Genomic DNA, 24492 nt, shown 5'->3' on the forward strand with positions numbered 1-24492 from the left:
AAAACTCAAATCCAATAGTATACAGTCACTTTAGAAGCTAAATACATTGGAATTATTTGGAAAATAATCAATCTGCAATCCACAGAAAAGCTCATATTTTATCTGAGATGGCCACCTATATTACCTTTGAGTTCTTACCTGTCAGCTTAGTGAAGGCCTCCATGTCATCAATTGCTGTAGAAATGCGATACTTTTTTCCTTCAGAACCTGTTATCTCTATGTAAGGGTCTGCTTTGAGGAAGGCATCTGTAATCCTAAAGATCATTTTAGAAACATTTATGTTTATGAGAAAATTTGAGTACTTGCCTTATGCCTTGTTCAAAGTTAAGGAAATCTTTCTACTTTAGGGAAATAAAATCTTGAAACACAATGTTCTAAAGACAACTGCTTTTCAGACTCACAGATATAGAGAGCAAACATGGTTACCAGTAGGGAGAGAGGTAACCTAGGGGGAGAGGATTAAAGAAGTACAAACTATTACATATAAAATAAGATACAGGAATATATTATACAACACAGGGAATATATCCAATATTTTATAATAACTACAAATGGGATATAACCTTTAAAAATTGTGTATCACTATATTATATACCTGCATCTTATATAATATTGTACATCAACAATACTTCAATTTAAAAAAAAAAGCAAAAGGAGTTCCCATTATGCTTAGTGGGTTAAGAACCAGACATAGTATCCATGAGGATATGGGTTGGATCCCTGGCTTTGTGCGGTGGGTTAAGGATCTGGTGTTGCTGCCAGCTGCAGCATAGGTTGCAGATGCAGCTTGGATCCTGAGTTGTTGTGGCTGCAGTGTAGGCCAACAGCTGCAGCTCCGATTTGATCCTTAACCCAGGAACTTCCATATGTTGCAGGTGTGGCCATAAAAAGGGGAGGAAAAAAAAGATAGCTGCCTCTCAATTATGAGAAATAAGTCCATGGTTGATTTGTGATTTAGCACATTTACTGTGTTTCAGGCATTATGAGAGAGGTTTGTTTGGATACATCATCTTACTAAACCTTTCCAACAATGATAGGTGTAATCAGCCTCTATTTTATAGATATAAATTAAGTAATTTTCACTTAACTAAGTTAAGAAGAAGCAGTACCAGAAGTACCAGGCTTTGTACCTAGATCTGATTCTCAGCATTAAAAATAAACAAAACAACAACTCCTCCTACCAAAGTAACGACCATACAAATAAGATTAAGAATTCTCACTTGCCTGCTTATGACAAACCATGGAGGAAAAAAAAAAAGATAAATTTTCTCAACATGAATGTAAAGATGAACAGGAAAAGCTTACAATAAATCAATTTAAAGCTAGAGACATGGAAGGAGTTCCTGTCATGGCACAGTGGTTAATGAATCCAACTAGGAACCATGAGGTTGAGGGTTCGATCCCTGGCCTTGCTCAGTGGGCTGGGGACCCAGTGCTGCCATGAGCTGTGGTGTAGGTCGAAGATACCACTCTGATCCCGAGTTGTTGTGGCTCTGGCAAAGGCCGACGGCTACAGCTCTGATTTGACCCCTAGCCTAGGAACCTCCATATGCCACGGGTGTGGCCCTAGAAAGAACAACAACAACAACAAAAAGCGAGAGACATGGAATTAACCTGACTCACACCCAATTTTTGGTAATTCCTCATGGGGTCTTTGGCTGTACTTTTCTGCTTTGGTTCTGACTAGATCAGGGAGAAGAGGTGAAATTCCTATAGGTTTTACAATTTGCTGGGAGTTCCTGTCATGGCACAGTGGAAATGAATCTGACTAGGAACCATGAGGTTGCAGGTTTAATCTCTGGCCCCAATAAGTGGGTTAAGGATCTGTCATTGCCATGAGCTGTGGTATAGGTCACAGACACGGCTCGGATCTGGCATTGCAGTGGCTGTGGTGTAGGCCGGCAGCTGTAGCTCCAGTTAGACCCCTAGCCTGGGAACCTCCATATGCCTCAGATGCGGCCCTGAAAAGCAAAGAAAAACCAAAAAACAAACAAAAAAAACAATTTCCTAGTAATTTTGATAATTGACAGGGTAAGGAGAGACATTAATTTTAATCTTTAAAATTCATTTTTGTCATTCATTTCAGAATGTCAATTATCCACATCCCATCTCTCACCTCAATGACTAACATCTAGTACATAAGCGAGTACCCGTGCAGAGGTCTAAGCCACCCTGTGTGGCCTCCTCCTGCCTAGCCTAAGCCAGCTCTTCTGCTCTCATCTATCCCCTTTATCCACTCTCCTCCTCACCTCTAAATTCACTTTATGCTAGTTTTTATTTTATTTGTTTTAGGGAACCCTTTTAGATTTGTTCACTTAAAAATTCATTTGAATTTATCTAGAAATCTCAACTTGACCCAGTAATACTCTAGCAAAGTATTCTGGAAAATTTTCTAGGGAAATAACAATGGGATTTCTTACATTGTATCAATGATGTTGCCAACTTTGTGTTGATAAGCTCTGCGGTGCAAACAGTTGCGTGTGTGGAACATGTCATACAGGTTTCCAACCTCCTGCAGGAGAATATGAAAGAAATATTAATGTAGGATCAGATTATGTTGCCCTTGTTAGTAAACAAGTATATAAATCAAGGAAAAGGAATGGTGGCATAAAAAGAAGCCTAGGGGGTTACTTCACTAAAAACCCTGAGCCTACTTAAAAACAGCAAGGTGGATTCATTAAACTATTGATTTGCAATTTTCATTCTTTGTAAACCAAAATCTAACCCTGTGTAACTTTGTAAACCAAAGTTTTAACCCTGTGATGTATTGTTTTAGGCATCTTAAATATATCTGAAAGATTTCCCAGTAACTCTAGAAATTAGGTATTATTCTTATAGTCTTCATTCTGAAAAGTAAGATTTTCTGTAATAGTATAATAATCTTTAGTTATATGACTATAATCTAAAGACTTTAGAATTTTAACTACTATGAAACATGTAATATAGTGATTAAGGATAAGAGTCAAGCCAAACTTCTTGGGTTGTCATCCAGCTCTGTCATTAACTGTATGTCTTCTCTGGCCTTCAACTGTTTATGTGTTAAATGGGATGATAGCATCTGTGTCCTAGGGTTGTGAGGATTGAGTTAATCCCTCTAAAGCACTTAAAACAGTGCTTAGCATATGACTCAATAAATGTCTATTGTAATTTTATTATTATTTAACAATGTAGTAGATGTGAAAAGAACCTTAAGATACTACAACTGCTAAGCATGAAGTAAAGAGACTGACAATTTACCAGGTACTGATTTTTCCAAATTACTGAATGGTTATTTCCAGATTTCAAACTAGGAACTCCACCTTCCTTGTTGTTCTCTAACACAGCTTACCTTTTCTCTAGTACAAATATGCTTCTTATTATCTACCTCACAGACACGGGCGAATTTAATAAAGCGCTTGTAATCAAAATTATTTTGGATTCCAAGATGATGGCAGTCCCTAGAAAGGTTCCAAAGCAGAGATGAAATTTTTCAACAAAGGAAACTATCTTAAGTATTTTGTTATTTTATTTGCTTTAATAAAAATTGTATATATTTACAGTATACAAGGAACTTTAAACAACTTTCCTGAAGTGTTCAGTGCATACCTGGCAAAGTAATCCCATTTGTCAACATCAATGCCATTTCTTTTATTTGCCACTATTTCATAAAGGAAACTTTTTTCTTTAGGACGCCCTTTATATGGCCACTGAAAGACAAAAAAAAAACCCACCGAAAGTTTTAGGGTAGGAGCCAAATCTATTTGTAAGCAAAGCAAAGCAGTTGTATTGATGTGAAAATTATAAACAGGAGTTCCCATTGTGGCTCAGTGGTTAACGAACCCAACTAGCACCCATGAAGACATGGGTACGCTCCCTGGCCTTGCTCAGCGGGTTAAGGATCTGGCGTTGCCGTCAACTGTGGTGTAGGTCAGACAAGGCTCAGATCCTGCATTGCTGTGGCTGTGGTATAGGCCAGCAGCTACAGCTCTGATTTAACCCCTGGCCTGGGAACCTCCATATGCTGCTGGTGTGGCCCTAAAAGACAAAAAGACAAAAAGATGAAAAAAAAAAAAAAAGAAAATTATAAACAAATACTTGAATGGGAATGGGAGGTAAATGAGAATCTATACTCTTTCCTTCTTCTACTTAATTCCTAAGTTAGTAGAAAAAGGAAAAGAAATGCTTAGGTATATGATATCCAGCTAATACTAAACCTTCTTGTGCCATCAGAAGGATCTTAATTCTATTACATTTCCCAAAACCAAAAAGTTTTAAGAGTTTCTAAAAAACATAAGATGTAATTATGAACTAGTAAGAATCGTTCTTATATTCTAATGCTTGCACTCAGGCAGGAAAATAAGTACTATCTTTCAAAGTAGCTACATATCTAGTTTAGATGATGTATGCACCATTTAAAGAAACTTTGGAACTCCATTTTTTGAAATAAGATATTTGCTACAAAATTTACCTCTTTTTCTTACACCTTACAGGTAAATCTGTATATTTCAAGGAAAAAATCTTAAAAACTGCAAAGGGAGGTTTTTTTTTAAATTACAAAAAGAAGAAAAAGGGAACAAAACAAATTTCCCTCTGAACTAATTCAACTTTTTTCTAGATCTTCACATACCTAAATATTTCAAATGTTAATTTTCATGGATGAACAAGGCATACAATTTTACAATTTCCAAAGTTACTTTAGGCTTCTATATAAAATACTGCATATATATTCATCAAAAATATTTATATATTTTATTGATTGATTGATTTTTTAGGGCCACACCTGCAGCATATGGAGGTTTCCAGGCTAGGGGTCTAATCAGAGCTGTAGTTGCTGACCTATGCCAGAGCCACAGCAACACAGGATCCGAGCCGCGTCTGTGACCTACACCACAGCTCATGGCAATTGCTGGATCCTTAACTCACTGAGTGAGGCCAGGGATCAAACCTACAACCTCATGGTTCCTAGTCGGATTTGTTTCCGCTGTGCCACCATGGGAACTCCTATACATTTATTTTAATTGGAGGATAACTTTTAAAGAACTTAGTTAAGAGCTGGAAGAAATATATAAGCCCTTACTTTTTTGCATTAAAAGTAGAAATGTATCACATATTTTATCCTTTAGTCCCTCTAAATGTCCCCTCTTCAAATAGATCTGAAAGAATCAAGAAAAGCCTAGGTGAAAAGCATCAGTCATTTAAAACTAAGTTGTACATAAACTTACCGTGGCATTTTTGACGGGTGATTCAAGTGGTCCTGTAATTTGTTCTTTGATAAACCAAATATCTTCTTCGGGGATGAGCCCATAGTGTTCCATGACATCTATGAGTCCATTAGAATTAACCAGGTGCTCAAACATATTAACTGAGCCCTGTTCATGCTAGGAAAAGTCAGCACAATATAGTCTGTTATTGACTCGAGTCCATTAGGAACCCCTGATTATTTAAATTTCAGGTAATTCAGAGTTAAGTTTCTATTACATATTAGTTCTCTAGTTTTCAACTACAGTCTTATAGACATCTTAAAAAAATCTATCACATTTGTCTATATTTTACTAGTCTATAAACCTTTACAAACCATGCCCATCATTTCATAAATGTATTTAATGAGATATAATCATTTATATATATAAATGATTTATAACCATGTATAAGTATTGTACAGTTGAATATTACTTATTATTATTATTATTAGGTCATAAAAGTAGAATCCCATTTTAATGAATATCACTGTAGAATTTAGTTCTATTGTTTCATCAGCTTTGGAACTTGTCAAGTTAGAAGTTCTGTTAGCACTTCCACCTAGTGGTGAAAAGGGGTAACTGCAAACTTGCCAGTGAAAACAAAAGTGTTCCAGAGATCTGAAGTCAAGATCTGGGAGGGAATCTCAAATTATCCTCATTTTACTCACCTGTCTCTGCTCACTCATTTATAATCATTATAAAGATCAAATGGCCCTCTGGAAACATCTGCCCTATTACAGGTATTAGCGAAAACAAACTCAAGAAAGATGAAAACAAAAACCTGCATGGTTCTATAACTGTTTTTTTAATTGAATCGAGATCTATATTACATAGAGGAAAAATAGTAAGTTTATAGTGTAGAAATTTGGCAGCCATTGCATTAATTAAGTGATTGATGTTAATGTAACCAGTAACAGTCTAAACAGATCTCATGCACCTCTGATGGGACACGCCAAGAAGGTCACAACATGGCATTCTGCCAAAAACATATAGTCTGACACTACGGGGACTATAGTGAATTGAGGGACTTTTCACAAAATAACTTACCTGCATATTTCAAAAAATGACAAGGTCATGAAAGAGAAAAACTGAAGAACTGTTCCAGATCAAAAGAAACTAAAGAGAAATGGCAACTAAGTGCAATATGTACATGATTCAGGACCAAAAAAAAAAAAAGATTTTCTTTCCTCTTTTCTATATAGACAGTTGGTAAAATTTGAAAGAAAGTTTGACAATTAGATAAAAGCACGCTATCAATTTTGATCTCCTGATTTTGATAAATGTACTGAGATTATATAACAGAACGTTCTTGTTTTTAGGAAATACCCATTGAAACATTAGGAATAAAGGAGCATGACTACAACATACTTTCAAATGGTTCAGAAAAAAAAAATTCTATATACAGAAAAATGTAAGTTCCACAAAGATAGCACAGTCAATAACAACTAAAATTATAATCAACTTAGGCTTAAATATAAGAAAAGATGTGTAAGAGCTTTATGGAGAAAATTACATTTATAATAGAAGAGCCAAGGGCCAAAGAAACCTAATAAAAGAACAAGGTGTGAACAGCTCTGCTACCAACTATTAAAGACTTATTATAGGAGTTCTGCTGTGGTGTAGCAGGTCAAGGATCTGGTGTTGTCTCGGGGGTGGTGTGGGTTCAATCCCTGGCCCAGTGCTGTGGGTTAAGGATCTGGCGTTGTCACAGCTGTGGCATCGATTGCAGCTGTGGCTTGGATTTGATCCCTGGCCTGGGAACTTCCATATGTCCTGGGTGCAGTCAAAAAAGGAAAAAAAAAAAAAAAAAAAAAAAAAAAAAGGACATTATAAAGTAATACCAATTGTGAAAAATATGAAATTGAATAGATTTCAGAAAGATCCATTATATATGTATGTTAATAAATGTTGGGGTTGGTATTACAGATTAGTGGGGAAATTCAATAAACAATTATCTATATTGTGCTCACTTTGGCCGCAAATATACTAAAATCGGAATGATACAGAGAAGATCAGAATGCCCCTGAGCAAGGATGACATGCAAAATTCGTAAACTGCTCCACATTTTTGTGAGAAAGAGTGTATGTTTATGTATAACTGGGCCACTTTACTGTACAGCAGAAATTGACAGAACACTGTAAATCAACTACAATAAAAAATTTAAAAAACCCAATTATCCATATTAAAAAATAAACCAGATTTCTACCACACACATGCACAGAAATAAATTCCACATAGTAAGGACTTACATGTGAAAGGCAAAATATTTCATGAAAAAGACTTGGGAATGGCTGAGTAGAACCTATTTAAACTGACCCTGCTGGAGAAAACAACTATTAATTCTGGAAAACTTCCTGGAGGTATTGGATTACGACCAAAAGTAGGCAAATGTTAAAGGGAAGCAAACACTTGGAAGAGAAAGGCAGCTGGCAATATTCCAATTCTTTTATGGCTTTTAGCCTGAGAGAAGCCCAAAGGCAATAGAACTGAGAAAAACTATCCATCTTATTAGGTTAAAGAACCAGGGTACTTCATCAAAATTCAAAATTTTTGCTTCTCAAAAGCCACTTTCATTAAAGAAATGAATTGGCAAGTCAGAAATGGAAGAAAAAAATTCACAATACATGTATCCAACTATACATATAATTACTCAAATTGATAACTAAAAGGCAGACATTCAAAACTTTTAAATGGGTAAACAGAAAAACTCTTCACAAAAGATAATTTATCGGTGACAAAGTACAGGAAATGGTACTCAGCATACCACAAAGAATGCTCCCCTCCACCCCAGAAAAAAATCCCACAAGAGACTATTTCACACTCATTAGAGATGATAACATAAAAAACTAATCGTCGGTAAGGCTACAGAACAGCAGGCACTCTCATACTGCTGGTGGAGTAAAATAGTGCGACCGCACGGGAGAGGTCTGGAAGTTCCTTATGAAATTAAATAGGTATCTACTTGATCCAGCAATTCTCCTCCTAGGTAAAAATAAGTGAACCTAAAGCAAATGAAAACATTTTCCACAAAAATCATGTACGGAAATTTGCATAGGATCTTTATTTGTAATAGCCAAAATCTGAAAACAACCCAAATTCTAGCAAAAGGAGAATGGATAAACAAATTATGACATTCATACAATGGAATACTACCTCAGCAATAAGCAGGGACCAACAACTGATGCATGTAAAATGAATAAATCTCAAAATCATCATGTTGAGTGAATTAACAGCAAGACACAAGAATAACTATTATAGGATTCTATTTATATCGAGTCTAAGAAGAGGGAAAACTAATCTATATTTATAAAAACCAGAAGGTGATGGTGGAGGGGAGAGTAGAAACTGACAGAAAAGAGGCACATAGGAACTTTTCAGGAAGATGAAAATATCCTATATCCTAGAAGTGTTTATATGAGTATATACACTTGTCAAAACTCACTGAACTGTGCACCTAAGATCTGTACAATGTATTGCATGTGAATTATATCTTTTTAAAAAGGGAAAGAAAATAATGCTTGACATGTATTAAGTGTTTAAAACATATTAATATCTTTTTCTGCTTCAAATATAGTGTGGCCAAAAATGGGAGGTGACCTAACTTCTCAAAAATTGATTCCAAAAAAAAAAAAAAAAAAAAAAAAATTTGATTTTAGGAGTTCCCATCATGGCTCAGTGGTTAACGAATCCGACTATGAACTATGAGGTTGCGGGTTCGATCCCTGGCCTTGCTCAGTGGGTTAAGGATCCGGCGTTGCCGTGAGCTGTGGTGTAGGTCGCAGACGCGGCTCGGATCCTGCGTTGCTGTGGCTCTGGCGTAGGCCGGCGGCTGCAGCTCCAATTTGACCCCTAGCCTGGGAACCTCCATGTGCCGTGGGAGCGGCCCAAAAAATGGCAAAAAAAAAAAAAAGATTCCAAAAAATATGGGTCAGCCACCTGCAAATCTGTAATTATAAAATGAACTTGGCTGATATCAGTTATTTTGTGGTCATACACAATTAGTCAAAGCCAGAGTCAGCCTTTTATCTTTTATTTCATACTAGTGTGACAGAGTAGAAAGTACATTAAACTTAGCAGCTAGGAAAACTGGTTTTCTAGTGCTAATTCTATCATTTAATGAGTTTGTGATTTTTGGTGCATCAGTACACCTCTATGGGCTTCTAGTTCCTCTACACTTATAAAAATGGAGAAAATGATTTCCTCCTTAAAGACATGACAATCAAATGAAAGCAATATATGCGCACATGCACGCAAACATGTATATAGAAACACTTTGAAAAAACTGTAACGGGAAGTATACTATAACACAGCAGTGGCTGCTTAAATAGTCTTTATTTTATTGTCTATTGACTATGAATACATACCGTCCATTTCACATCTGGGCGAGCAAGTGGAATAAATCTTCCATCAAACATATGCGAAAACGGCCCATGACCTTTAAATACAAATACAAAAGCAAGCTTAGAACAAGAAAGATGTTTGTAAATTGGTAAAAAGTAAATTTTTTAGTTTAACTTGAATATCAACAGAAATTAATAATCTATAAATACATCACAAAAAGACAAATCCTTCCTTCCTGTTTTCTAAAACCAAGAGAATAGGAAGCAGAACAACATAGGAAAATAAGCTCTCTAGAGAGGGATCTTCAAGCCACCAGAGTTTACATAAATCTGATGAAAGGACAGTTTTGTGTAACTCAAAGAATGTTAACGACAAAAAGTTTTGGCTTCCTCGACTGTGGTGCAGGAAGAAAATATTATTCTCAATCTTTAAAAACATCTATTTTGATGTAAAATTTTACATACGTTAAAGGCTTATCAGGGCTTATCCGGGTTTTGTACTGATGCTGTGGGCAATCAAAAGCGGAGATGAGGGAGTTCCCATCGTGGCGCAGTGGTTAACGAATCCGACTAGGAACCATGAGGTTGCGGGTTCGGTCCCTGCCCTTGCTCAGGGGGGTAATGATCCGGCATTGCCATGAGCTGTGGTGTAGGTTGCAGACTCAACTCGAATCCCGCATTGCTGTGGCTCTGGTGTAGGCCGGTGGCTACAGCTCCGATTTGACTCCTAGCCTGGGAACCTCCATAGGCCGTGGGAGTGGCCCAAAGAAATAGCAAAAAAAAGACAGAAAAAAAAAAAAAAAGCGGAGATGATTAGTCTTATTTCATTCACAAGTGATCTTAATATTCTACAACACCAGTAATATGAAACTCTGCTGAGGCACAACTCTGGAATTATCAGAATTTATGAAGGAAGTACATCTGCATCTGGGGATTCAATTAACTTCAGATCAAAAAATATACCAGAAAAAAAAATCCCACAAAGTTCCAAAAAGCAAAACTTGAATTTGACATGTTTGCCGGCAGCTATTTATATATCATTTACATTGCATTGGTATTATAACTAATTTAGAGTTGATTTAAAGTACATGGGAGGATGTGTGGGGCTTGTATGCAAATTTTATAAAAGAGACTTGAGCATCTATTTGTTTTTGTTTGGTGGTTATCTAACTACATAGGGTCTTGGAACAAAGCCTCCACCTTCTTCTCAGACCTGAGAAAGAGAGCCCACATGGACAAGCTCTGGGCCTTTTTTGCATGTTGCAGTCTGTACCTAAAGGCTTTTTATTGCAGTGCTCAGACTCCTGGGGATTGGCAAAAGTTTCCCAATGAGTCCTTCTCAAAATGCCAAAAAACTGTTAGATTTATGATCCAGAGTTGAGATTGGTCCTACTGAAATCTCCAAGAGACATGCTGAAGAGAGTGCCTATGTCTTCAAGTATCTGGCTATTGGAACTCAGAAACATCCCTTTCCCTGACCTGGGAGCACAGAGACAAACTTTTTTTTTTTTTGGCATGTGGATGTTCCCTAACCAGGGATTGAACCCAGGCCACAGCAATTACTATGCCAGGTCCTTCACCCACTAGGCCACCTGGAAACTCTCACACACAAACTCTTAGAGTCCTCCAATAGGTAGGAATAAATTACAAGGATGGGGTTAAAAACTCCTGTGATGAAAAAGAACAGTCCCTCCCCACCTTTCTTTGTCCACAGAAAAGGATGATATTCTTCTACTTGGATTTAAGTGGCCCAAGACCTCATAGGGTCAGGGAAGAAAAGGAGTTCTCTAAATCTGTTGTTAATCTGCTAGGGCAGATTATGAACTCTAGGCATGAGAGGAATAGAACTGACAAAATAACTGAAGGAAAATGGCAATTTTATTCAGTAAGGATATAAGAAAAATCAAATTCACATCATCCAAAACACAGCAGTAAAAAAAAAAAAATCGCTATCAGAGGGTCCTTTTATATCACCTGCAACAAAGATGTTTAACATGGGAAATTCACTGAAAGACTCTTAAAAAAACGTAATAATGTTTTGGGCTCATGAACCATTCTAGGAAGAAGCAATGGCATATTTACATAATGTTAACTGAAGAATTAAAACAGAACTTTCATATTTCTCCTAGTTAGTTGGGTTTTTAGTTTCAAAGAGAGGTAATGTGTGGTTTTACACTAGAACTCTTGGCTCTTCATACTGCTTACCAAGATCATGACAAAGCCCAGCAATCTGAACACAAAGCATATCTCGTTCACTTATCTGCAGCTCAGGTTGTTTTTCACTCAGTTCACGAACAAGACATCCTGCCAGATACCCCACACTGCAGAGCAAAAAAAAAAAAAACAAAAACAAAAATGAAAAAGAAATTACTCTTCTGTTTGAAAGGTGAGTGATACTTCTGGATCTCATGTAAAGAAAAAGATGTTGCCTGCAATTTCAATTCTACAAGCCATAAGCCACTGCAGTCACCCCACGAACAGTGCCCCCTGACAGATGAATAAAAAGAGGATGCATTTTCTGCTTTGGAAATACTGGCCCCTAGACAGTTAAGACATATACCGAAGGGCAAATTTCAATGATTCCAGATTCTTCCAGCTTCCCATACACAGAAAACCACTAAAATCATTAACTTGAGATATCTGTTCCTTGTGTCAACTGAAGAAAAACCCACAACCTAAACATTGAGTTATGTTTTATTTGGGGAACTCACTAAAGACTACAGCCTGAGATCTCAGCTCTGAGAACTGTTCCAAAGAGTAAGGGAGGAGACAGGATATATTAAGAGTTTATGCTGAAAAAAAAAAAAAAATGTAGTCAAACATCAAAAGATTACTGCTAATCACAAAAAACAGACTGCTCAAATTAATAATCTATGTGCTTTTCTATATTTGGTAAGATGCCAGCATCTGGGGTCACAGAAATTATTCTTTTGATATGCATCTTATTTACGGCCAGTGTCCTATTTTTCTCCATCCTGAATTCCCCTCAGGGCAGCTGCAAAGGTCGATGGCTTGATGACGGGCAATGTTCTCTCTTTACTGAAATGCCAGGCAACATTTTTTGTCCTAGTGCCCTTTCTTGGTCATAAATTCTACCAAAGTTTGGGAGGCATTTTATGACCAATTTGTTCCGTGGTGCTAAGAATTCTCATTCCTAGGTCAGAAGAGAATTTCCTTGACAGCAACTCAGTGTGCTACTTTTTAAAATTAGGCCCTATTGATAATACAAAATTCTCTGGATCACCTGTATTACTAATCTATTACAATCCAGGAAATGTTTTCCCCAGCCACACCTGCAGCATGTGGAAGTTTCTGGGCCAGGGATCAAACCCACACCACAGCAGTAAGAACTTCAGATCCTTAAGCCATTGCGTCACAAGAGAATTCCCCAAAAGTCCTTTTTATGAATCTTCCTAAAGATATTCATTTATTTATTTATTTTCTTTTTACGGCTGTACCAGTGGCATACGGAAGTTCCTGGGCCAGAGGTCAAATCGGAGCTGCAGCTGCAGCCTATGTCACAGCCACAGCAATGCCAGATCCTTAACCCTCAATGAGCGAGGTAGAGATTGAACCCGAATCCTCACAGAGACAATGTCGGGTCCTTAACCCACTGAGCCATAATGGGAAACTCTGAAGATCTTTATTTTGTAAAAGCATCAGAGTAAAACAATGAAGCTTATAAGACCTGATTATAATGAAATTGATAAGAAACTTGATTATTTCTATGACATACAGCATTTAGGATAACTAAAATTATGACTGATGACATTATACCAGGACATATCAGAGTTTCAGGAACTCCATATAAAATTTGGACTATCTATGTTAATGACATTTACCCACACAACTTCTGCACGGTGAAGGCACATCCAAAAACAAAAACAAAAACACCATCACAAAAAAACACAGTAGAAGTAGGATTTTGTAGTATCTGTGGTTTCAGTTCCACTGGGGGCCTTGGAACATATCTCCCACGGAAAAGGCAGGGACCACTTACACTGTGAGTACTTCAAGAAAATCTAGAAAACCGCCCAGTTCTTCCCGGCCCACATCCTTCTAGCTCTACATTTTTATAATGAAAAAAGCAGACCAAAGTCTCAACTATGTTGTAATATAACAGAGGGGCCACCTTATCTAAGCTTGTGAATGTTTTTCTGATTTACACATTTTCTGAAAGGTAAGAAAATGATGTGGTTTTAAAGGGCAATTATGTACAAGACTAAATAAGGACTATGGGAAAATTAAGCAAACTTGTTACAAAGTTAGTTACATAAGTAACCAACTCTCTTAGCTTTCAAATAATATTTAAACACAAATATCTCATCTAAACAGCCTGCCAGACACTTTCATTATCTTTTCAGGAAGGATTTGAGGTGACTTCTAGAATACATAAAATAAGGAAAACAGAGCAAGGTAAATCAAAACCTCAATTTTCTCATCAACAAAATAAGGATATAATTACCATTTTATAAAACTACTTGTTCTCTAAAAGATACAATGAGACAGAAAAGGCATTTAACTGTAAGTTCCCCACTCCAATTCCCTTCTTACCCTAGGCTATGCTCAAATCGATTGTGTGAAGCTCCTGGAAAAACATAGTAACCGCCTCCCAGCTGTTTAATGTATCGCAGGCGCTGAAACTGTGGTGTATCGATGATTCGGATGAGGAGAGGGTGGAGTTCAATGTGACCATGGATAGGATCATTAATCACCTAGGAAATTATATTTAAATTAATGTGAGTTAACAGTACGAAACACCATCTAAAATTTGTGTCCAGTCATTTCTATCTACAGTGCAAAGTCAAAGCAATTTTATTGTTTTTAAGTAAGAACAGTACTAAAGGAAATGACAAGGTATAAATAACATTACCTTATTTGGGTATTACTACCAGACAGATCATGTATATTGGACATGGGTATATGTTACTTCTTCCTAATGGATTCCACTAACAGAAAGGTCAATCTTTTTGTTATGTATACGATCTCATTAGCCTTTAATAAGTCAGTCTTTTTCTTTGTAGCCCTGCCTACAGCATGTGGAAGTTTCCAGACTAGGGATCAAACCCATGTCACAGCAGTAACCAGAGACAAAGCAGTGACAATGCTGGATCCTTAACCCACTAAGCCACCAGGGAACTCCTAAGTTAATCTGATATTCTACTTAAACACACTCATTTAACACACTCACTCAGATCATATAAGCCATATTACTACAGGCACTGTGTGTCTAATTTTTGTCCTAAATGTATCTCTATAGTATCCATTACTATAATTCCTAAAATAAAAAATAATGAATATCCTACTATATAGATAAAAAAATAATAGACAGGAAGTACTTACTATAAAATTCTGTAGTACTTCATGTCACTAAGAAGTACTTACTTAGTAAATATGTTACTTCACAATTACTCATTACTCTAAGCTTAAACAGGGGCTTTAAATATGGGTGAAGATTTAGACCTCCTCTACGTTTCTTTTTTTGTTTGTTTGTTTGTTTTTGTTTTTTGTTTTATTTTTTGGTCTTTTGTCTTTTTAGGGCAGCACCCTCGGCATATGGAGATTCCCAGGCTAGGGGCCGAATTGGAGCTACTGCCACTGACCTATACCACAGCCACAGCAATGCCAGATCCAAGCAGAATCTGGGACCTATACCACAGCTCACGGCAACACCAATCCTTAACCCACTGAGCAAGGCTGGGGATTGAACCCGCATCCTCATCCATACTAGTCAGGTTCGTTAACCACTGAGCCACAAAGGGAACTACATTTCTTTAAATAAGGATAACATCTTTCTTAACTGTCTATCATTGCTTTTTAAAGAGAAGGCTTCAGAATAAAAAAAGGGGGAATTCCCATTGTGCCTCAGTAGGTTATGAACCCGACTAGTATCCATAAGAATGCAGCTTTGATTCCTGGCCTTTGATCCTGTTCAATGGGTTAAGGATCCACTATTGTTGCAAACTGGGGTGCAGATTGCAGATGCAGCTTGGATCTGGAGTTGCTGTGGCTGTGACATAGGTTGGCACTTGCAGCTACGACTCTATCCCTAGCCTAGCCTGAGAATTTCCATATGCCACAGATGCTGCATATACATGTATATGTATCAATAGATGCAGAAAAAGCCGTTGACAAAATCCAGCACCCATTTCTGATAAAAAGCCTTCAGAAAGTGGGCAGAGAGGGAACCTACCTCAATATAATAAAGGCCATATATGACAAACCCAGAGCAAACATCATTCTCAATGGTGAAAAGCTGAAAGAATTCCCTCTGAGATCAGGAACATGACAAGGACATCCACTCTCCCCACTACTATTTAATATAGTTTTGGAAGTCCTAGACACAGCAATCAGAGAAGTAAAAGAAATAAAAGGAATCCAAATTGGAAAGGAAGAAGTAAAACTATCACTATTTGCAGATGACATGATACTATACTTAGAGAAACCTAAAGACTCTACCAGAAAACTGTTAGAGCTCATCCATGAATTTTGAAAAGTTGCAGGATACAAAATTAATACACAGAAATTGATGGCATTTCTATACACTAACAATGAAAAACCAGAAAGAGAAATTAGGGAAGCAATCCCGTTTACCATCACATCCAAAAGAATAAAATACCTAGGAATAAACCTCCCTAAAGAGACAAAAGACCTGTACTCTGAAAACTATAAGATGCTGATGAAAGAAATCAAAGATGACACAAACAGATGGAAAGAAATACCATGCTCTTGGATTGGAAGCATCAGTATTATCAACATGACTATACTACCCAAGGCAATCTACACATTCAAAGCAATCCCTATCAAATTACCAAGAACATTTTTCACATACCTCGAACAAAATATTTTAAAGTTTGTTTGGAAGCACAAAAGACCCAGAATAGCCAAAGACATCCTGAAAAAGAAAAACAGAGCTGGAGGAATCAGGCTCCCGGACTTCAGACTATACACAAAGCAACAGTCATCAAAACCATATGGTACTGGCACAAAGACAGAAATGTAGATCAGTGGAACAGGATAGAAAGCCCAGAATTAAACACACGCACCTACAGCCAACTAATCTATGACAGAGGAGGCAAGAATATACAATGGAGAAAAGACAGCCCTTTCAATAAGTGGTGCTGGGAAAACTGGACAGCCACATGGAAAAGAATGAAATTAGATCACTTCCTAACACCACATACAAACATAAACTCAGAATGGATCAAAGACCCAGATATAAGATCATATACTATAAAACTCTTAGAGGAAAACACAGGCTGAGTACTCTCCGACATAAAGGACAGCAACATCTTCTCAGATCCACCTCTTAGAGTAATGATAATAAAAACAAAAACAAATGGGATTTAATTAAACTTAAAAGTTTCTGCGCAGCAAAAGAAACCCTAAACAAAACAAAAAGACAACCCATAGAATGGGAGAAAATCTTTGCAAATGAATTGACTGACAAGGGATTAATTTCCAAAATTTATAAACACCTCCTACAGCTCAATACCAAAAAAACGAACAACCCCATCAAAAAATGGGTAGAAGATCTAAACAGACAGTTCTCCAAAGAAGACACACAGATGGCCGAGAAACACATGAAAAGATATTCAACATCACTCATTATTAGAGAAATGCAAATCAAAACCACTATGAGGTACCGCCTTATACCAGCCAGAATGGCCGTCATCCAAAAGTCTACAAACGATAAGTGCTGGAGAGGGTGTAGAGAAAAAGGAACCCTAGTACACTGTTGGTGGGAATGTAAATTGGTGCAACCACTGTGGAAAACAATACGGAGATTCCTTAGAAAACTAAAAATAGAACTACCATTTGATCCAGCAATCCCACTCCTGGGCATCTATCCAGAGAAAACGACTCACAAAGACACATGTACTCCAATGTTCATTACAGCACTATTTACAATAGCCAAGACATGGAAACAACCTAAATGTCCATCGACAGAGGAGTAGATCAAGAAGATGTGGTACATATACACAATGGAATATTACTCAGCCATTAAAAAGAACGAAATACCAGCATTTTTAGCAACATGGATGGACCTAGAAACTATCATGCTAAGTGAAGTCAGCCATACAATGAGACACTAACATCAAATGCTTTCACTGACATGTGGAATCTGAAAAAAGGACACAATGAACTTCTTTGCAGAACAGATATTGACTCACAGACTTTGAAAAACTTATGGTTTCCAAATGAGACAGGCTGTGGGGTGGGGGGATGCACTGAGGGTTTGGGATGGAAATGCCTTAAAATTTGGTTGTGATGACTTGTACACCTATAAATGTAATAAAATTCATTAAGTAATAAAAAATACATGTATATGTATATATACATAGTACACACACTCACATACACTCACACTATATACTGTTTATGGCTATACATACAGATGTAGTAAACATTTTTAAAACATTTAAAATGACTGAACACCAAATTCAGGATGTTGCTTACTCTTGGAGAAGAAAGGATGGAAAGAGAATACAAAGGAAGTCTTCTATTGTTTCTAATTTATTCTAAAAATAATAGCTCTGAAGCAAATTAGGGAAAATGTTAAGATATGACAAGTTAGATAATAGCCTATGCTTTTCCGTATGCTTAAAATATTTTAGTTTTTCTTGATTTACTTATTCTGCGGTTATTTAAGAAAATACATAAAGTTTAGAAAAGTAAAAACCCATTACTCAAATCCTATTACCAAAAAGAGATTTCTGTTCTTTTTAAAATGAATTCTACATAATTGAGTAATGTCACTTTATATTAAAAAAAACCATAGGGAGTTCCCGCCGTGGCGCAGTGGTTAACGAATCCGACTAGGAACCATGAGGTTGCAGGTTCGGTCCCTGCCCTTGCTCAGTGGGTTAAGGATCCGGCGTTGCCGTGAGCTGTGGTAGGTTGCAGACGCGGCTTGGATCCCGTGTTGCTGTGGCTCTGGTGTAGGCTGGTGGCTACAGCTCCGATTCAACCCCTGGCCTGGGAACTTCCATATGCCGCGGGAGCGGCCCAAGAAATAGCAACAACAACAAAAGACAAAAGACAAAAATAAATAAATAAATAAATACCATAATAACATAATAAACTCAGATTCCTCTTACCTTCACTGTATCAACATGAGTTTGACCCAGTCGTTGGATATAATTAAGGAGTTTCATCCTCTTTTCATAGGAACTAAAATTATAACAGGATAAGCAAGTCTATCATTATTTGCTTAATCATAATCCCTGGAGTGTATAACAGTGTATAATCAACTTTAGAGTGTAGAACAGAAGTCATATTAAAAGGAACAATTAATAATTCAAACACACGTGGAGTTCCCGTCATGGCTCAGCAGTAATGAACCCAACTAGTATCCATGAAGATGCTTGTTTGATCCTGGGTTCTGCTCAGTGGGTTAAGGATCTGGCTTTGCCTTGAGCTATCGTGTAGGTTGCAGATGTGGCTGGGATCCTGTGCTGCTGTGGCTGTGGTGCAGGCCGGCAGCTACAGCTCCAATTTGACCCCTAGCCTGGGAACTTCCATATGCCACAGGTACGGCCATAAAAAGAAAAAAAAATTCAAATATACTCCCCTAGAAACCCTCTGTTCTTTTGCTTCTAGGACATGTGATTCTTCCCAGGCTTCTGCCCTTAATTCTCTTCTCTCTTGGTGAATTCAGACTTCAACACTTGCCATGTCTATATCACTAAATGCTCAATTTATACTTCAAACATATTTTAACCTAACTGCAGTCAACATCTACCCTCATGATCCTAAATTTGCATGGCTCGTGTATGTGAAATCTTCAGATAGCACTCTTTGAAGTAGAGCATAGTGATAACAAAACAGGTTTTGGAATCAGGCAAAACTGGCTCATATCTGCACATGGAATCTATATGACCTTGGAAAAGTCACCTAATCATTTTTGGTACATTGATGTTCTCATCTATAGCACAGAGCTAATACTATCTCCCTCACAGAGCTGGAGAGGAATTAAACAGTGTGTTTTGCACTGGGTACAACAGACTCAGTTTCTGCCCTCAAGAATTATAGGGGAGGAGTTCCTTAGCAGCCTAAAGAGCTGAGGATTTGGTACTATCACTGCTGTGGCACAGCCTTGATCCTCGGCCCACAGGTGTAGCCAAAAACATTTTAAATAAATAAATAAATAAATAAATAAAAGAACTATAGGGGAATTTTTATTATGATTACAAGTGTTATAGAAATTATTACTGATTATAAATTCAATATTTATCCCATCAGCAGTGGTTTCCTTTTTTTGTGGAAGTACTCAGGTCAGGGATTGAACCTGAGCCACGGCAGCTACCAGAGCCACTGTAGTGACTACACCAGACCTTAAGCCACTGCGCCACAAGGGAACTGCCATCAGCAGTGTTCTAAGCACAAGAATCTAGGACTTTATTAGTGTAACCAAGTAGTGAGTATATGAACAGGTTACCTAATTAAATTGTCCAAAGATGTTACATACAGGAAGACAACATTTGTTTGACAAACTGAGCCTTTGTCATATTAAAATAGCTTTCAAGGAGAAATAACTGTTGCTTATATAAAATAAGATATAGTTACATCAAATGAAAATATATAGGATACAATAAAAGGAAAAACAGGACAATGCAAGACTCCTTGGCAGGGGTGGTTGTCAGTCCCAGGAAGAGTCCATGAACAGATTTTGTGTCTTTTTAGGGCTGTGCCCGAGGCATATGGAGGTTCCCAGGCTAGGGATCCAATCGGAGCTGTAGCAGCTAGGCAACACCACATCCACAGCAACACCAGATCCAAGTTGCGTCTGCGACATACACCACAGTTCTCGGCAACACCAGACCTCACCGAGCAAGGCCAGGGATTGACCCTGCGTCCTCATGGATGCTAGTCAGATTCGTTTTCACTGAGCCACGACAGGAACTCCATGAATAGATTTTTAAAATTCATTACAGCAATGAGTTGTAAAGGTCTCTGACTTATGAGCACCAGGTATGACTTAGGATGAATCAAATACATATGAAGTTTTTAACTTTATTTTTACCTATCTTCCTCTGTCAGTAATTCCTCATAGTGCTCCAGTCTTGAGAAATAATTTAATAGAAATTAAACAGCTCAGTATCCTGTAATTCATTTTCCTGCTCCATTTATACTTACCAACTGGTCAAGGCATATTAGCCTTGATTGGTAATGGCTGAGCTTTTAGCCATTACCAATCAACTAGCTAATTAGACTGAAAAGTAAATTTTTTGCTACTAGTCTTAGATAGGCTTGGAGACAGAAGTACTACTGACATCTATGTTGTACCCTGAGACCCAAGGTAACTACAAAAATCTAAGAACAGTTTTCTTGGAATATATAGAAGCATCATTACAGCTGATAAACCACTAAAGCAGCATACCTTGTGTTTTACTATTTTCCTATTTTCATCAGTTTGACGTAACAAGCACAGGGGAAGGCCAGGCTCCAAGAAGTACTTAAAGGTAGAGTTATAACTGACAAAGTTAAGTATAGTTGCACTGCGGAGCATAACGAGGGATCATCACATAGAGTAATATCAAACCAGAATTCCCTGCTGGCTTAGTGGGTTAAAGATTTGGTATTGTCACTGCTGTGGCTTGGGTACTGCTGTGGTGCAGGTTTAATCACAGGCCTGGGAACTACATATTATGGGCACAGCCAAAAAGACAAAAAATTTTTTTTTGTCTTTTTGTCTTTTAGTGTCGCACCCACAGCATATGCTGGTTCCCAGGCTAGGGGTCCAGTAAGAGCTGTAGCTACCAGCCTACACCAGAGGCACAGCAACGCAGGATATGAGCCCCATCTACGACCTACACCACAGCTCATGACAAAACCAGATCCTTAACCCACTGAGCGAGGTCAGGGATTGAACCCGAGTCCTCATGGATGCTAGTTGGGTTTGTTAACTGCTGAGCCACGATGGGAATTGCTCCCCCCAATTTTTTTAATAAAATAAAATAATACCAAACCTAAACCAACCTCACTGCCCAGTCTTTTTCTGAACTGATATTCAGTGTTCATCTCTTAATTAGAACTCAAAAAGAGACTACTATATTCATATAAAAATCACTGTGGGGGCAGTGAAATGGGTGAAGGGGGTTCAAGAGGTACAAACTTCCACTTGTCAATTAAGTCCTGGGGATGATGACTATACTCAGTAATGCTGTAGTACATGTTTGAAAGTTGCCAAGTGATGGAATAAAATTGATTTTAAGGCAGAGCAAGAAATTTAAGCATAGCATGTTCCCTGCCTGTACTGGGAAGTGTGCATCTGGATGATACATTAATCAGACCTCCTCAAAGGTGGTAATGCCTGCTCAAACATAAAAATCAGGTTTTATTTTTTCTTCTTCTTCCAAATCCAGCAATTTAACTCCTTAGAAGGTTACTTTTTCCTTTCCTAACCTTGTAAGGAGTCACGGTGATACACTGCTTGTATGTGCAGTTCTAGACTATGTATCTTTGGTGACCATTATGTAAAATGCCAGTGTGTCATTTTGACGTATGATCCTTTACCTCAAAAATGTACCTGTGCTGTCGATTTCTAATAGGCAGAACAGTCCAGAAGTTTCTGAAAGATTGTCTTCTGGGTTATAAACCTCAGACTGGCTCAAATAAAATTTCCTATTTCTCTCTTAGATTGACTATTGATGAATTTTTCATTGACCCAAGAGAGTAAATCTTAAAAGTTCTCATTAGAAGAAAAACAAAATTTCTTTGTACTTTGTATGGTGACTGAGGGTAACTAGACATATTGTGGTGATCACTCTGCAATATATACAAATACCGAATCATTACATTGAACACCTGAAACTAACATAATGCTGTATGTCAATTATACCTCAATTTAAAAAATTTAAATTCATTTAAATAAATCACTGATTAAAGTATATTAAAAAAGCTACCCAAGGAGCCCTGGTGGCCTAGTAGGTGGAGGATCCAGCATTGTCACTGCCATGGCTTGGGTTTGATCCCTGGCCTGGGATCTTCCACATGCTGTGGTCATGGCCAAGAAAAAAAAAAACGCCAACCAAAACCTGGAGTTGTTTTTCTTTTGACAAAGGCTATGGTAAAATAAAATACTTTAAACAAAGATTTGGGCCAGAATAGTTAGACTACATATTTTTTATTTATATATTTCATCATTTCTGAAATCTAATGTTTCTAACACCTCATATGTATATTTAATGTGACAATGTTTCTTATTTTTTTTTAGAAAAATCTTTTATGATCAACAAGGGATCATAAAATAGAGGAAATATAGGAAGAACTTGTCTGAACTGGATTCCCCCTAGAAAGCAGAGTCTAGGAACAAGAGCTTGCATACAGGTAATTTATTTTTGAATGCAACAATTGGGAATAGGAATGGGGGACTAGGAAACGTGAAATTGGAAATGGGAGGAAATAATGCAAGGGTGTGTTAATAAGTTGGCTGCATTGGTACCACTGTGAACAACTCCAGCTGATTCCATTGGGATCTTCAAAGGCAACTCTTCCATTAGAACTTTACCATGATGGAAATGCTCAATACCTGCCCTGTCCAAAATGGTAGCCACCAGTCATAAGTGGCTACTGAGTACCTGAAATATGGCTAGTGTAACTGAGGAATTGAAATTTTCATATAATTTAATTAATTTTAAAATGTAGCTAGGGGCTGCTACGTAGGAAAACATAGCTCTAAGGAGTCCTGCAGAATCCACCTCAGAGTTAAAAGGTGGACAAAAAGGCATGCCATAAATTTATGTGTCCAAGTTTCTGGAAGAATTCCTAACACATAGTGATCCCTTTATAAATATTTGTGGAATAAATCAATAGTATTTCAGTCCACAAAGTATACAGTTCCCTTTAAAAGAAAAACTCGGAGTTCTCATTGTGGCTCAGCAGAAATGAACCCAACTAGCATGCATGAGGATGCAGGTTCGATCCCTGGCCTCACTAAGTGGGTTAAGGATCTGGCCTTGCCATGAAGTGTGGTGTAGGTTGCAGACGCGACCTGGATCTGGCATTGCTGTGGCTGTTGTGTAGACTGGCAGCTGCAGCTCCAATTTGACCCCTAGCCTGGGAACTTGTGTATGCCACAGGTTTGGCCCTAAAAAGACAAAACAAAAAAAACAACAACAAAAAAACAAAAAGAAAAGAAAAACTCTATTAAAATAAATTCCATTTAGTTTAAATAGTAAGCAACTATTACACATGAGAAATAGGTAGTAAGGGGGAATTTGAGGGGACTGAAAGGGCTGATACGTAATTATGAAAGAGGCAAGATGAGGTCCCTGAAGATTCTGATCAAAAGGACATTTATTAAAAGTCAGTTAAATATCCTAAAGTGATCTTTTTCCTCATACATCCATTATCAATTACTAAGCAACAGTGAATGAAGTAATTCAATATAATCCTGTTTTGATTCTTGGTTACTGTTTCCACCAACAACACTTAGCTAAATGGAATCCAGACGAAAGGACCATATTATACCACTGTTGCCAATTCCCTAGTAAAAACAAAGTCTCCATTTTAAGGAATATTTTTATTTATTTATTTCTCTTTTTTAGCCACCCCTATAGCGTATGGAGTTCCCAGGCCAGAGATGAGATCTGAGCCAAAGCTGTGGCAACGTTGGATTCTTTAACCCACTGTGCCAGGCTAGGGATGGAACCTACGTCCTGGTGCTGCAGAGACCCTATCAAGCCTGTTTCATTCACCACAGAGGGAACTCCATAAGGAATATGTACTTACTTAGACCTCGCCTGTGGCAAGTGGAAGTTCCTGGGCCAGGTATAGCACCCAAGCCACAAATGGAACCAAGGTATAGTAGTGACAGCACCAAGTCCTTAGCCAATAGGCCACCAGGGAACTCCTCCCTTTTAAGGAATATTTAAATATTGGATCCTCACCTCAGATCTTTGAAGTGGACTTACGACCAGACTCTAGAA

The 24492-nt window shown here is 37.6% G+C and overlaps 1 protein-coding gene and 1 non-coding gene across 5 annotated transcripts in view; one reads left to right on the top strand and one right to left on the bottom strand.

The window, feature by feature from the left end:
- SAMHD1 (SAM and HD domain containing deoxynucleoside triphosphate triphosphohydrolase 1) overlaps nt 1-24492 on the bottom strand; it is a 52787-nt gene that overhangs the window by 22896 nt on the left and 5399 nt on the right. For all 4 annotated transcript variants that reach the window (XR_002339825.2, XR_014831726.1, XR_014831725.1 and 1 more), the window contains 9 exon segments: nt 18661-18733; nt 14114-14274; nt 11765-11880; nt 9584-9654; nt 5202-5357; nt 3586-3686; nt 3329-3437; nt 2421-2512; nt 139-254 (listed from right to left, as the gene is read on the bottom strand). Coding sequence is in view for 1 of the 4 variants with exons in the window: in NM_001292105.1 (NP_001279034.1) it covers nt 139-254; nt 2421-2512; nt 3329-3437; nt 3586-3686; nt 5202-5357; nt 9584-9654; nt 11765-11880; nt 14114-14274; nt 18661-18733 (995 nt within the window). In the remaining 3 variants the exon portion in view is untranslated.
- LOC146395292 (U6 spliceosomal RNA) lies at nt 7182-7288 on the top strand. The gene has a single exon (XR_014832987.1). It is a non-coding gene; the product is annotated as a U6 spliceosomal RNA (small nuclear RNA).

Source organism: Sus scrofa, chromosome 17 (genome assembly GCF_054392235.1).
Source record: "Sus scrofa isolate SSC_HxYL_T2T_F1_AM1 chromosome 17, Sscrofa_HxYL_maternal_Yorkshire_Landrace_v2.0, whole genome shotgun sequence".
Classification (NCBI taxonomy): domain Eukaryota; kingdom Metazoa; phylum Chordata; class Mammalia; order Artiodactyla; family Suidae; genus Sus; species Sus scrofa.